Consider the following 14,676-nt stretch of genomic DNA (forward strand, 5'->3'; position numbering starts at 1 on the left):
TAATTACTCTTCCTGTAATTTTATAGGCAAATATATCTGTGATTAGTTCTCTTTTGTTTTGTAGTATTGTACTCTGACAGGGTCTTTCTAATATTTCCTTCCTCTTTGATGGCCCTTAAAATTCATTGTCCAAACCAATTATGTCTCTGGTTTTGAATCAGGAATCTGGTAAGACCTTTTCAGACTAGTGCATTTTATTGAAAGACCTAGTTCACAACAGATTATACCTTTTATTAAAAGGTGTTATTCTTAAAAAAAACACACCCCACCAGACATTTTCTCATATATTTTTTTTGCTACCGTAGACTAACATGTTTCTCTTCCCACAATCCCTTGCTTTGATAATTGTGGTTGGGTGGAATTAGATTTTATCTCTTCCAGCATACAGTAAAGTTGGAAATCTCATATTAGAAGTAAAACACGAAGAAAAAACTCTGCTCCTTCCAATAATAGCATATTGCCCTTTAGTTAACTTTTAATGTGTTTTCAACCACTCAATAAAATGAGATGTTGTAATTTTTCTTTGGTCTCCAGTATGAGCTTTTTAAATCAGCATGAATTAACCAGTTGGATTTTCAAATATATCCATAAATAACTGGTACAGTTGGGATTAAAAAGACAAAAGAAACTTCTTCAAGCAAATAGCAATAGGACATAGACTTATATACCGCTTCACAGTTCTTTATAGCCCTCTCTAAGCGATTTACTGAGTCAGCATATTGCCTGCAACAATCTGGGTCCTTTATCAAACTTGGAAGGATAGAAGGCTGAATCAACTTTAAGCCGGTGAGATTCAAACTGTTGGCAGCCGACAGTCAACAGAAATAATCTCAGTTCTGCATTCTAACCACTGTGTCATCACGGCTCTGAGAACTCTTCTTCTTGAGATGGTCTGGTACTTTCCAAGTGGTTTGGTCTGCTGCTCTCATAAACATCTCCACCCAGATGTTTTAGTCCACAATGTTAAGTGGTTGCCATGTTGCCCAGCCCTATACTATAAAATAAAAGCAATGATGATTGTTCAGTAGGAGACATAAACTGACATCGTTTTGTCAATATCTTTATGGAGTCATTAGTTGTTCCATAAAAATCAAACTTACAGCAATTACTAATAATCCATATCTGTTGAAAGCATCTCCTGTTGTCTTCTTCCTTGTACATTTATTTTATCCCCAGTTTTGCCTTTAAAGAAGTTTGCGTGAGCTAAGAAATTTATCATTCTGTTAGTTCCCAGATTCCCTAGACTTTTGTTTATATAGAGAATTGCTTTGGAAAAAAAAAGAGTTTTCAAAGGAAATAAACGGAATGAAGACGTAAAATATGACCAGATTAAGCAACAAATAAAGCAGTGAAAGCAATGAAACTAGGCTTATATAAATTAAATGCAAGCACAAACACAAATCTAAAATTCTAATATAGAAATTTATCTGTACAATTAACATGAATTAGAAATACCAAACCAAAAATTTGTTCGATGTTGCTCAGGGGCCCCTTTGTGCCTACCATGCTCTATCTTTCTTGCTTTAAAAAAAAAACTAAAAACATTGAATTTAAAAAAGTGAAGGTGACAAAACTGCAAAGCAAATCACCACCTTCCATTACTGAAGTTTTCAAATGTGCTGAATCAAAAAATTTCTCTCTTGGCAGATTTTTTAAAGAAAAACACTGAGTGCTGCACACTGCTTTGTTTTTGAAGTTAGAAGTGTGCTAAATGTTACAAGATTGAAATATTCCAACCCCAGAAATTTTCTAATGCTGTCCTAATCTTACTAGAAATATTCTGTTTTCCAATCAAATAATCTTGTGGGTTTTTTTTTTTTTAGTATATAACTCATCTGATAACGGACGAATAATGTTGAAATACTTTTGGTAACATGGGAACATTTCAGAACTGAAACATTTTAACCTTGAAACATGTGCCCAGAGGTCATAAAAGGTTGAGAATTGCTATCTTAAATCTCTTAAAAACCCTCAGGTTATTTGGGAGAATTGCACCCATTGCACACAGTAGAGTTTATTTTTCTTTCCACAAAACACTAAGAAAAACTTTATTGCATGTAGATAAGGAGAGGAAGTAATATTTGTTCTCCTGTTACTTATGGGAACAAACAAATCTTACTTTTAGACCAGGATATTGGAATATGGCAAGGGTTAGTTTGATAATTTGATCCAGATTAATTATTTCCTAGCTCATTGGCTACATCAAAAAGTTTCTAGTTTGGAATTTGATCACAATTTTGAAAAGGTAATTAGTGGCCAGTTTGAGGTTCCTTATTTTGAACACCCTATTTTATATCTTTGCAAAGCAAATATAATGCGGAGAAAACTTTGCTTGTATTTACTAATAACCTTTTAGAGCTATTGGGTCTAGTGGCCATTCAGCACTCACCTGCCAGGTACAACCTCCACTGGTCTTCCTAGGACCTAGGGAAGTGATGGATAACCTTTTTGTCGTCATGTGCTGGAAACGCACATACGCAACAGCTTTGGGCCTAGCAGGCCTCCCTGAAGTCTCCTGGGACAAACAAAATGGGGTACGGGGAGCACCTGTCCCTGTGCATGCACACACAATTCCTCATCCTCTGCGCATGCATCTTCTGCATGCGTCCCTCCCCCCACGCATTCTTAGCAGAGGTCCAAAAATTGGCTGGCGGGAGGCGCATGCACATGCGCGGTGGAACTGAGCTGGGGCAACGGCACATGTGCCTGCAGAGAGGGTTCCGCATGCCACAGGTTCACCACCACAGACCTGGGGCCTCCTCCAACTTATAGCCTGTCCTGGCTCTCTAATTTGCATGTGGCTTGTGCTGCCTCTCTCAGGACCTCCCCTGCCACCTGCCCTTCTTACCTGTAAGTCCTAGCTCTTGCTGCTTAATGATCTTTGTATCTTGGGTTACAATAGTAATCAGGACTGCCCTGGATTGTCATTGGTAAACAATGCGGTAATGTGAAGTTGTGCTTTATGTTTGTACAATTTATTGCTGCATTTATTGCTGTAGTTGTACCTTGAAAAAAAATTGTATTGAAAGTCATAAACTCCTGTGAAATAGTAAGAATTTAACCAGCTTGTGTAAAAAAGTCGTTAAAATTCTTCTGTAATAGTCAACGAAAACTGCATATAGTATTGCTTGATTTTTTTTTCTTGTTCCCATTTGAATAATCAGTTTGTCTACCTGGGCACTGTTCTGCAGGAGACTTTTCCTGTTTCTGAATTGTTTGATTGCAACATACTGTATCATCCAAAAATATTAGCATTTGTGTTTCGTACGTTGCATTCCTTGTGAAGAGAATTGTAAAGTGTTTCTATGGGACACAATTATGGGGGACTTTCTTTGGAGGCCTCAAAACATTTTGAAAAGATTATATGTATTTATTCATATCTCACTCTTTATAGTTTACATTTCAGTAATTGATTAATTTGTTGTGACTTCGTGTTTGATCTCTGTCTCTGAATCTTTTCATTTTCTTGTCTCATTCTTTAGGCTCCAGACAAAAGGAAAGCATTAGAAGAGACCAAAGCATACACAACCCAATCTTTAGCCAGTGTTGCTTACCAGATCAATGCATTGGCCAACAATGTGCTCCAACTATTGGATATTCAAGCCTCCCAACTCCGGAGAATGGAATCCTCTATTAATCATATTTCACAGGTACTTATTTGCCATGGAATTAAGTTATTATATATATTTTCTTTCCCCACAAACTGGGTAATGGTTTACTTCAAGATGTTGTCTGTAAGTATCTCAATTTATGTCATGATCTTCAGGCCTTGGGAGGCGAGACATGTTGTATCTGTGACATAAGCTTCACTGACTTAAAATTTGAGATAAACTATTCTTCACTTGCAGTATTTAGCTTCTTTTTTCTTCCCGATTTCACCATTTTCTTGACATAATTCACTGTATAGTATGGCCACTGTGGATTTAAAATATTCCTACTTGGTCAATCATATTAGCTCAGATGGAAATAATAGATAATTGTAATATGTACCCGGGTTTGCAAAAGGCAACTTTTGTAAAATTTATATTGTTTTAATATTCATTAAGTAAATTATATTTTAAATATTAGCAATTGAACAAAATATTTTATGTTGACTTCTTAATGTTCTCTGAGCTTGGTGGTTATGCAGATGTTTCATTACCAAGCTAGGTAATGCAACATCATCACTGATAATATTACCTAGCCTGGTAATGAAATGTCTGCAAGAAGACAATCAAGCTCAGAAACACCAAGAACTCAAGAGATAAATCCTAGGAAATACATACACGCGCACACGCACACACAATCCTTAGTTAACGGCAGTTACTGGAACTGGAATTCCTGTGGCTGAAAGATGCAGTTGCAAAGCTTAACATCCCATGACTGTTCCTGGGCAATCTCTACAATCCCTGTTGCCATTGTTAAGCCTACTTCACAGATTGTTAAATGAGGCTCTTCTTGCAATCATGCAGGCTCCCAATAACCAAAGTCAATGTATAGCAAAGATCCAGGTGCTTGTAGAGAGACCATCATGTCAAGTGAGAGTTGTTTGCCAAGCACACAGATTATAATAAATGTGAATGCAGGGTGCTCAGATGGTCAAAAGTTCAAAGACCAGTTAAACGTTTCATTTGTTCAGTGCTATTGTAAAATTAAATAATTGTTAAACAAGTGTTTGTTAACCGAAGACTATCTGTATGTTTTATCATTAAAATATTTTTCTATTTGTTTTGTTTTAAAACATAGGATTTTTTTTAAAAAAATGGCATTAAAAATAAATTTATACAGTACTAGGTAAAGGTAAAGGTTATCCTCGCACATATGTGCTAGTCGTTCCCAACTATAGGGGATGTTGTTCATCTCCATTTCAAAGCCGAAGAGCCAGCACTGTCCAAAGATGTCTCCTTGGTCATGTGGCTGGCATGACTAAATGCCGAAGGTGCACGGAACGCTGTTACATTCCCACCAAAGATGGTCTCTATTTTTCTACTTGCATTTTTACGTGCTTTCAAACTGCTAGGTTAGCAGAAGCTGGGACAAGTATCAGGAGCTCACACCATTACACAGTGCTAGGGATTCGAACTGCTGAACTGTCAACCTTTCTGATTGGCAAGCTCAGCATCTTAGCCACTGAGCTCCCGCATCCCTTTTGTACTACTACATTAAAAGTACTTGTAAGTACTACAGCTAGTGAACTATTTGCATAATTAGGCAAATCAATTTCTGAGAAGAAGCTTCCCATTTTATTTTGTAATAACTGCTTTCATGAACTTGAACTAATCATATTTTAAAATAAATAACACAATATATATTTTTAAACCGTGCCATAAGGATATTAACATGTTTAGGGAAATAGATTGCTTAAACTTTTAAGTCTGTTATTTTATATTGTGTTGCCTTATTAATACTAGTTAAGCCATAATCTAAGTACAAAAAGCACAGCCATTTGTTTTGATAAGTTTTTGGCTTGGTATGAAGGCTGTATTATATACAGAAACATTCAAGTCCCCTGGGTTATTTTTTTTTTAAAATGATAAATAATTCTTGCTTTGTAACGTAGCAGGGGAGCATTTACTGGGACTGTAAATGCTTTTTTATCTGAGAACTTTTGGAAATTAATTTAAATTCATTATCCTCTTCAGGTTTCTTTATAAAATTAACTTTTAAATTCAGTTTTAGTTATGTGCTATCATTTTCAACATTAATAAAACTAAATTGTTAGTCATACTTCTCAAGGCACTAAAACACAATTCTTATCAGTTGATTGATTTCACTTGTAATTAACCACAGTAATGTATGAAAAGGAAATGCTATTTATAAACACATACTTGGTTGTTCGTTTTTTGGCCATCTTATTTTAATACTGCTGAAGTGGAATGTTTTAAATTCTGCAATGTGCACAGGAAAACAAAAATGCCTGCAACTTCTTTTCTCTCTGCTATGTAGTTTCTTATCAGAAACTATTGTTGTTCTCTCAGAACATTAACCACTGTTCATTGATCAATCTTCCAAACATAATTTCCTCTACCGTCTACTTATATAGGGCCTACGTGCAATAGAAATCGAGCAACAGAGATTCTCTAAAAGTCCCATAATGATTTCCAATATCAAATATTACTAGTTATTTTCTGAATGGATTAAGATGGCATTTTATTTAGGATTTGAAAAGCCTTATTCGCAGTTCTGTTTCAGTTTTATTGAGTTTGTATGCCGCCCTATTCCCGAGAGACTCAGGGCGGCTCACAATAAAAAAGGGAGGGGATACAAAAAATAAAATAAAAACAACAATTTAAAATTCTACAACAGCCGTAACCTCGAATGGGGCTGGATAGTTCAACAGCCCCAGGCCTGCCGGAACAGCCAGGTCTTAACCGCTTTGTGGAAGGCCGGAAGGGTAGTAAGGGTCCGTATCTCCACGGGGAGATCGTTCCAGAGGGCCGGAGCAGCCACAGAGAAGGCCCTCCCCCGAGGAGTCGCCAGCCGACATTGGCCGGCAGATGGAATTCGGAGGAGGCCTAGTCTGTGGGATCTAATAAGTCTTTGGGAGGTAACTGGTTCTGTGGTCAGACATTTCAAACTTTATATATATATATAAATTGAGACCGTGCACGTATCAAACACACATTCTTCCTATTTTTCTCACAACAACTTTGTGAGTGAGTTGGGCTGAGAGTGAGTAACAGGCCCAAGGTCTCACAGCTGGGTTTTAGGGCTACGACGGGACTTGAACTTATTGCCTCTTGGTTTCCAGCCTGGTGCCTTAACCACCAAACCAACCTCACTCTGAAATGAAAATGATCAGAGTATCAAATTATATAAGGACAACATGGATGGGAGATGTGTGAAGATTGGTTTTTTTTAATAACTGGTCATTTGTGGAGTGCAACGTATCAGCACATCATAATTTTATGATCCATTAAGTCCACTGTAGTGAGTGCCTAGATCTGCAGGATGGAAGTCTAGAAATCACAACCTTCCCCAGAAACCCTTGAAGTCTTCATATTAACTATGACCTTGCTGTCACTCATAGAGAACTTGATAACTTCTGCTGCACCCAACTGTTTTCCTGGAGTCTTTTCCCTAACCCCCATCCTGGGGGTTACTTAGCTAGGTAAAGATAAAGGTTTTCCTCACATATATGCCCCTCACACATATGTTCTATATGCTAGTTGTTCCCGACTCTAGAGGGCACTGCTCATCTCCGTTTCAAAGCCGAAGAGCCAGCACTGTCTGAAGATGTCTCCGTGGTCATTAACCGGCATGACTAAATGCCAAAGGCACATGCAATCCTGTTACCTTCCCACCAAAGGTGGTTCCTATTTTTCTATTTGCATTTTTACATGCTTTCGAATTGCTAGTTTGGCAGAAGCTGGGACAAGTCACAGGAGCTCACTCCGTTACGTGGTGCTAGGGATTCGAACCGCCAAACTGCCGACCTATCTGATCCAAGCTCAATATCTTAGCCACTGAGCCACCGCATCTTACTTAACTACTTGATAGTTAATTCTGTCATACATAACTGTTTGGGGAATGCCTTTTCCAAGTCCTGTCCTGGAATGGAATATTGACCTTATTAATCCTCTGTCGAAGTTGGGAATGCTTCCATTTTGAACAGGTATTTGAGAAGAGTCATTACCTGTCTTTGCAGTCTCAAATTTCTGCATGGGAAAAAGGCTTCTTCTGGAGTTCCTTCTCCCAAGTTTGACAACTGATACAAGTTTGTCTCCTCTTCTAGGAGGATTCCAAAAGTGTCCCATATCTGCCTCATTCTTGGGCAATAATTACTATAAAACCAGATGCCAATTTGGCTAGGGAACTGGTGTCAATTGGAATAATATGTTAATTGGCCCCTTATGGCTCTGTACATATGATCCCTTAAGTGACATTTGTATCTTTAAGCCATAATTATTTAGCTTATTCAGGCAAAGAAATTAAAATCAGTACCAGAATATAAAACAGTTTGTCAGGTTTGCCTTAGATCCTGGATAGAGACTTTCTTAGAAATATGGGAGCTAGCCAAACAGCCCAGTATAACTTCAAGATTTGGACCATTTCCTCACTAGTGTTTTAAAGTGACTTTTGGCAACATTTTTGTCATTTTTAAGCCTATTCTTATTGATGTTTTCTTGGTACAATAATGATTTGATGATGCTCTAGGCAGCCATGCATCACTAATGAGACAATGCCTTAGAAGAATTCCTGATACAGTGGTACCTTGATACTTATCGTTAATTGGTTCAGGGAGGCATGATGAATACTAAAAACAATGAGTACCAAACGATTTCCCCCCATAAGGAATAATGTGTTGAATCACAAGGCAGCCGACATTGAGAAGTTCTAGCTTGTGTATTGAGTACCAAACAAACAATGAGTATAGGATTAAAATTTTCATGTCAAAATGTGCTGAGTACCAAATTCAATGCGTTTCAAAGTAGTTGAGTACCAAGGTACCATTGTACTTGAAAATCAGCCTTGTTTCAGAATTCTTCTTACTTTTTGAATCCTGCCTGAGTAATAAATAAATCTCTCCCTTTCTCCCTCTGAATTAGTTCTCCTGAACTTTAAATAATATGTAGAGATTCTGTGGTAAATGTTTAGGACTCTCTTGGAGAAAAATGCATGAGCAAAAAAAGAATGCAAGCCATCTAATGCATACATTTAAATGATTATTTTTCTTTGGTGAATGACTACACGTAGTCCCCGATTTACAACAGTTCATTTAGTGACCATTCAAAGTTAAAACAGCACTGAAAAAACTTACTTATGACCATTTTTCACACTTACAACCATTGCAGCTTTCCATGGTCCCATGATCAAAATTCAGATGCTTGGCAACTGGTTCATATTTATGACCATTGCAGTCACAAATTGGGTTTATGTGATCTCCTTTTGTGACCTCCTACAAGCAAAGTTAATGGGGAATCCAGATTCACTTAACAACCGTGTTACTTACTTAACAAATGCAACAATTCACTTAACAACTGTGGCAAGAAAAGTCATAAAATGGGGTAAACTGACTTAAATAAATGTTTCAATTAGCAATATAAATTTGTGCTCAATTGCAGTCATAACTCGAGGGTTACCTGTATTTCTACTCCTACTTATTGCAATATTTTGAACCTAAACTTGTGATTATTTTTATTTCACTGAAATTGAGCAATTATTCACAGTTCCCTTTCTGTTTCACTTCCCATGTCTTCTCCAAAGCAAAGAAGCTTTAATTGCCCATTCAGGAGCCTTTGTCCCAGTGCTTATTATATTGTGGCATTATATTATTTGAAAGTACTTGCTTATGATCTATTATTGAGAAATGAATAATTGCTTTCGAGTGCCTATGATTTGAAAGGCAAAAGCTGTTATTTTATATTTTCATTGATATTTTTCAAGAGGCTCTTCCACAGCTTGCTATTTTTGAACAAGAATTTCCTTTTCTCCAATTACTGATCATTTAAAGAACATTATCTGGAAACATAAATTACAGCTGAAACTCTTTAAATCGAGGTTGGACAAAGGTACCATTAGAAAACTGTCTGATATTAAATAAGCGAACCCAGTTCCAAAGAGCTTATTCTCTTTCTTTGCCTCCAAATAATTTATAAGTCTGTATTGCTTAATTGTAGGTGTGTGTATAATATTTATATAATCAAAAGCTGCTTTTGAATAAGAGTTTCTTTTATATTTACCCTAGCATTAGCATTCAGTAAATCTGAAATAAATCAGATTTCATTTGGCTTATAGTGAAATCTTGCTTGGAAGTATCTGTCATGTACTTTGGTATAAGTACATTATAATTAAATTTTTTTGAGGAATGTTCAGTCATCCAGGGTTTAAGAATCCAATAAGTGTCCCAACAGGATCCCAACATTAAATTAAAGCAAAATTTAAATTTAAAAGAATAAATGTCTGCAATAAATAACAAAATTTAAAACTTTGTAGAAGGATGCCAAATTCCTGCAAGATTTTATGCTCTGGCAAAAATGTGCTCTTTGTAAAACAATTTTGCTTTTATTTTGGTGTTAGTATCATGGTTGTTTTCAGATACGCTCATGATGGTCCCTGGGAATAATTTACGCAGAGTCTAATATCTATTTTACCACTAGTTTTTTCTCATTGCTTGTTGTTTATTTATTTTTTAATCAACATTAGTCCTAGAAACAAGATTTCAAATATGTCCTTTGAATCAATTATAATACACATTGAAGTTTTTGCAGTGAGACTTGGACAGGAGTAATATTTTAATATTTACAATTATATAACATTTCACAAAGTGCAACATCATTAATAAACTGGGCTATGCTCATTTTTTTTTAAATAGAGAAAACAGTTACTTAAGTTATGCTGTATCTGTTTTTTTCCATTCCCATCATGATGAGAAAGGTGTGACACATCCTCAGTTTTGTAATCTGATAAATCAATAGATGTAAATCCCTATCTATTATTTAAACTCTAGGCATGATAAAGATACATTTTAGTTCAATTGCTAGTGGCTATTTAGATATGTCTACTTCCTTGGCAATAACATAGATTTGCTTCTGGGATGTTCTCTGGTTTTTAAGTCTGCTTGACAGCTCTGGGATTTTCTAATGGAAATATGAATCAAAGCCAGCCTTCTGAGATAAGCCAAAGATTAGATCCTGCTACTTACTGAGGCATTTATTTCAACTCTTTTAAGATCCATCCATTGCAGTACAATGACTAGCAAATCCAGGAAGTGGATTTATTGATACCCAAAAGCAAGGAGTTGCCTTAATGTCTTTTTCTTCAAGCTCATAATAGCTGAAACGAAATGGAAATCACTGTTGGCTTTTCATTATGCAATACTGAATTGGTATACAGATAGTCCTCAACGTACAACATTTAGTGACCGTTAAAAATTACGCTGACAATGAAAAAAGTGACCTATGATCTTTTTTCACACTTACAGCGTTCCTATGGTCATGTGATCAAAATTGAGATGCTTGGCAACTGGTTCATATTTATGGCAGTTGCAGTGCCTCAGAATCATGTGATCACCTTTCGCAATTTTCTGACAAGGAAAGTCAATGGGGAAGTCAGATTCACTTAACAACCAGGTTACTAACTTAACAAATGCAATGATTCCCTTAACAACTGTGAATTTTATGAATAATCATAAAATGGTGCAAAACCTGCTTAACAAATATTTCACTTAGCAACATAAATTTTGGGCTCAATTCTGGTCATAAGTGGAGGACTACCTGTACTTCTGTTCTGAATCTTTTATATCATGGGTGTCAAACATGCAGTGTCACATTGTCATCACGTGACGTATCGCAACTTCCCCCCCTTTTGCTAAAATGGAGGTGGGGTGCCCAGCGCGTGACACATCCAGCCTGCGGGCTGGGAGTTTGACACCCCTATATTATAAACTTCATTTCTGAAAATGGAAGACATAAAATAGACATGGATAAAACTGTGTTTCAGAGGTGGGTTGTTCCCAGTTCGGCCCGGTCAGGTGAAACGGTAGTACCGGTGGCGGGAGGCTCCGCCAGAGCGAGTACCAGCAAATAGTAGTAAAAAAATTAGAAACCCACCACTGCTGTGTTTGCCAAGGGCTTCTTTGGCAGCATGCTAATCACTGATGTGACAAAATTACTAGGAAACAATGGACTTAGAGCCTTGACACTGAAGGATAAGTAGCTCATTCATTGAGAAAAGAATGGCTCTTCTAAACGAGAATGCATTCACATGGGTGACTTTGCTCTCAACTATTTAATGAGTTTTAGGAAGTCTCTGGTGTAATTATGTCTTTTTGATCCTTTGATTTATAATTCTGATGTTGTTTCTTCACTTTATATTAATCAATACCGAGATCAGTTGAGAAATAACTTTTTATTCCATAAAAGCAAGCAAGATATTAATGGCATTAAAGTACTGTATGTTTTGTTTTGAAATTGATTTTTCATATGAACAGATTTTCCATTTCCTGCATCATAGAAATAAAGCAGCAGTATTAAGCAATATTAAGCATCAGTTTATGTACAGTATTTAAAAATAATATTCTTTTAAACTATCTTTTGCCTAGGAACAAAATTATATTTCTGCAGGATATTGATACCTCATAAATTGAAAGTTTTAAGCAATTTAACCCTATATTTATCTGGATTATATTTTTTGTTAGGTTCATGTTAAGCATAAGATCTTGGACTTTGCTAGTTACAGTATTACTCCAAAGCAAATAGATGTGTATTGATTTTGGTATATTACTTTTCAATTTAACAAGCAATTTTGAATACAATGCATATCCTCTAGGGCTTGATTCAACTTATAGAAGTCTATAGGAAAAATATATACTTTATTCTCCTAGACAATTCTGAAAAAATGGAAAGGAGCATCCTAGTCCAGACAGTGTCATTCATGCACTTTTGTTCCATTGGATAGAATATGGGAGATCCTTTTCCCTGTTAAGAAATCTCTGTTTTCTCAGACGTTTGCTGTTAGACTTGCAAAAAGCATTAAGCCCTATTCATATATGTATATCCCAAACGGATTTCATTTTAAATTGTGTCCAATTAACATATCTGGTCTAACTTTGTAAGTAAAAAAGATATTGTGGCAACCATTTCTTAATATGTGCAGTAATAAACGGGTATAAAAGCTTACATATAAATAAATACTCATGCTTGGGGACAACAGAGAACATTCTGTTCTGTCAGTAAAGTACAGTCTTTAAGCTAAGATCCTAATATCTCTGTGGACGTAAGATCTATTATCTGCAGTATATCAATATATTAAAAAGAAATCCAGTGGAAATAACTAATAACATATATAAAAAAATCAAAGACACTTTATGGATCCTGCTGGCTATGAGAATACTACTTCATTAACACTATCCTACAAGTCATTTTGGAAATTCTCCAGAACCAATATAAGAAGTTTGTGAATGGCTTACTTTTCTACAGCTATACTTAAAGCTGCAGAGCAAAATCGGTTGAGATTTAATTAACATCTTTTAAGAAAAATGTGTAGGGAATTTTGAAGCAAACAGACGTTATTTCAGAAGTCTGGAAGTTGTGTTCTAGTTGTTTTGCCCTTATTGAGCAATAGCAATAGCACTACAGCCCTCTCTAAGCAGTCTACAGAGTCAGAATATTGCCCCCAAGAATATGGGTCATCTTTTTACCCACTTCGGAAGGATGGAAGGCTGAGTCAACCTTGAGCCTGGTGAGATTTGATCTGCCGAACTGCAGCTAGCAGTCAGCTGACGTAGCCTGCAGTACTGCACTCTAACCACTACACCACTCTTTTGAGCAACATCTTCAGCCATCATGGTATTGTGAGATCTGTAATCCAAATTATCTGAAGGACATTTACTTACTCTGGGTCAAATTTATTTCGGAACATATGCTTACATAGGTTAATGAATAAATTCCCTCCTTATTCTTAGGACTTTTTCCAGTGTGACATATTTTTTTTGAAAGGCGCTACTACAACGGACGTTTTCAGTTACCTTGGCAAGATGTATAAAAGGCTTTATTGTATATATAAACTGTTTAAAAAGCCTTGACTGTGTGCCAATGTTCCTGATTTGTATGTGTCTTTACTCATAATGTGCCAGAAACAAAGGCATGGTGAGAGCTTATAAGATGCAAATTTAAGGGAATTGACAGAATGAGGCCAGTTTATAGAAGTGTCCTTCTGGTGATTACCATATATAAGCATCTTAAAAAGCAAATGGCTGCTTTAGGCTCAATGGCTATTTTCAACTCTAATTGTGGTCTAACTCAGATTTTTATTATTAAACGCAATTATCTCTCTATTTAAATACTATGAGCATAACTGATATATGATGTACACCATTCTTGCTTAAATCAATGTAGTCAACAAATTATTTGCATCAAATTTACTTTCTGAAAAAGCACCTGCACCAAATATATAATGCTATCACAATAGACCCAGGTTCCTATTCACATAAAGATATGAAAGATTTTTGTTGAGTTGATTTGTGGAATTTGTACATCAGTTTTATAGAGAAGTAAGTTACAAACAGAAAAACAAATACTCACTACAAGTTCATCCCTGTTGTTTTTTTTTTACTTTGCTTTTAGCTAAGGTAGAAAAACATTGTAGGACAAGATGGTTTAAAAGGAGACAAACAGCGAAGTGTACATTTTAGACTTCCCTTCTGTCTGATGATATAGGGCATTATTTATGTCCCCTGTTAATATTGCATTATGTTCCACTGGCAAAACATCTCAGTCTAAAAACCTACCTACAGCATTAGAGACAGATTTTACAATCACTTGGATTGGAATTGGAGGAAGCGCTAGAATGAACTTTGTTAGGAGATCCTGGTTTCTTATGCTGGTTCAATGCTTTGCACTTTATTCCAATATAAATACAAAAACTATATATAAATGCACGAATACATAATTGACAAGGGACGCAGTGGCTCAGTAGCTAAGACGCTGAGTTGTCAATCAGAAAGGTTGGCAGTTTGGTGGTTCAAATCCCTAGTGCCGTGTAACGTAGTGAGCTCCAGTTACTCTTCCCAGCTTCTGGCAACCTAGCAGTTCGAAAGCACGTAAAAGTGCAAGTAGAAAAAATAGGAACCACCTTTAGTGAGAAGGTAGCAGTGTTCCGTGCGCCTTCGGTGTTTAGTCATGCCAGCCACATGACCACGATGTCTTGTTATATATTTTCTTGCTAGGAGCTATATTTTATTTAAAAATATTACCA

The 14,676-nt window shown here is 36.2% G+C and overlaps 1 protein-coding gene across 4 annotated transcripts in view; it reads left to right on the plus strand.

Moving 5' to 3' along the window:
* The window catches only part of ABI1 (abl interactor 1), an 85,643-nt gene that overhangs the window by 31,747 nt on the left and 39,220 nt on the right, over positions 1-14,676 (plus strand). For all 4 annotated transcript variants that reach the window (XM_032235395.1, XM_032235398.1, XM_032235396.1 and 1 more), the window contains exon 2: positions 3,483-3,650. In XM_032235395.1, coding sequence (XP_032091286.1) covers positions 3,483-3,650 — 168 coding nt within the window. The remainder of the gene's footprint in view (positions 1-3,482; positions 3,651-14,676) is intronic.

Source organism: Thamnophis elegans, chromosome Z (assembly GCF_009769535.1).
Source record: "Thamnophis elegans isolate rThaEle1 chromosome Z, rThaEle1.pri, whole genome shotgun sequence".
Lineage (NCBI taxonomy): Eukaryota > Metazoa > Chordata > Lepidosauria > Squamata > Colubridae > Thamnophis > Thamnophis elegans.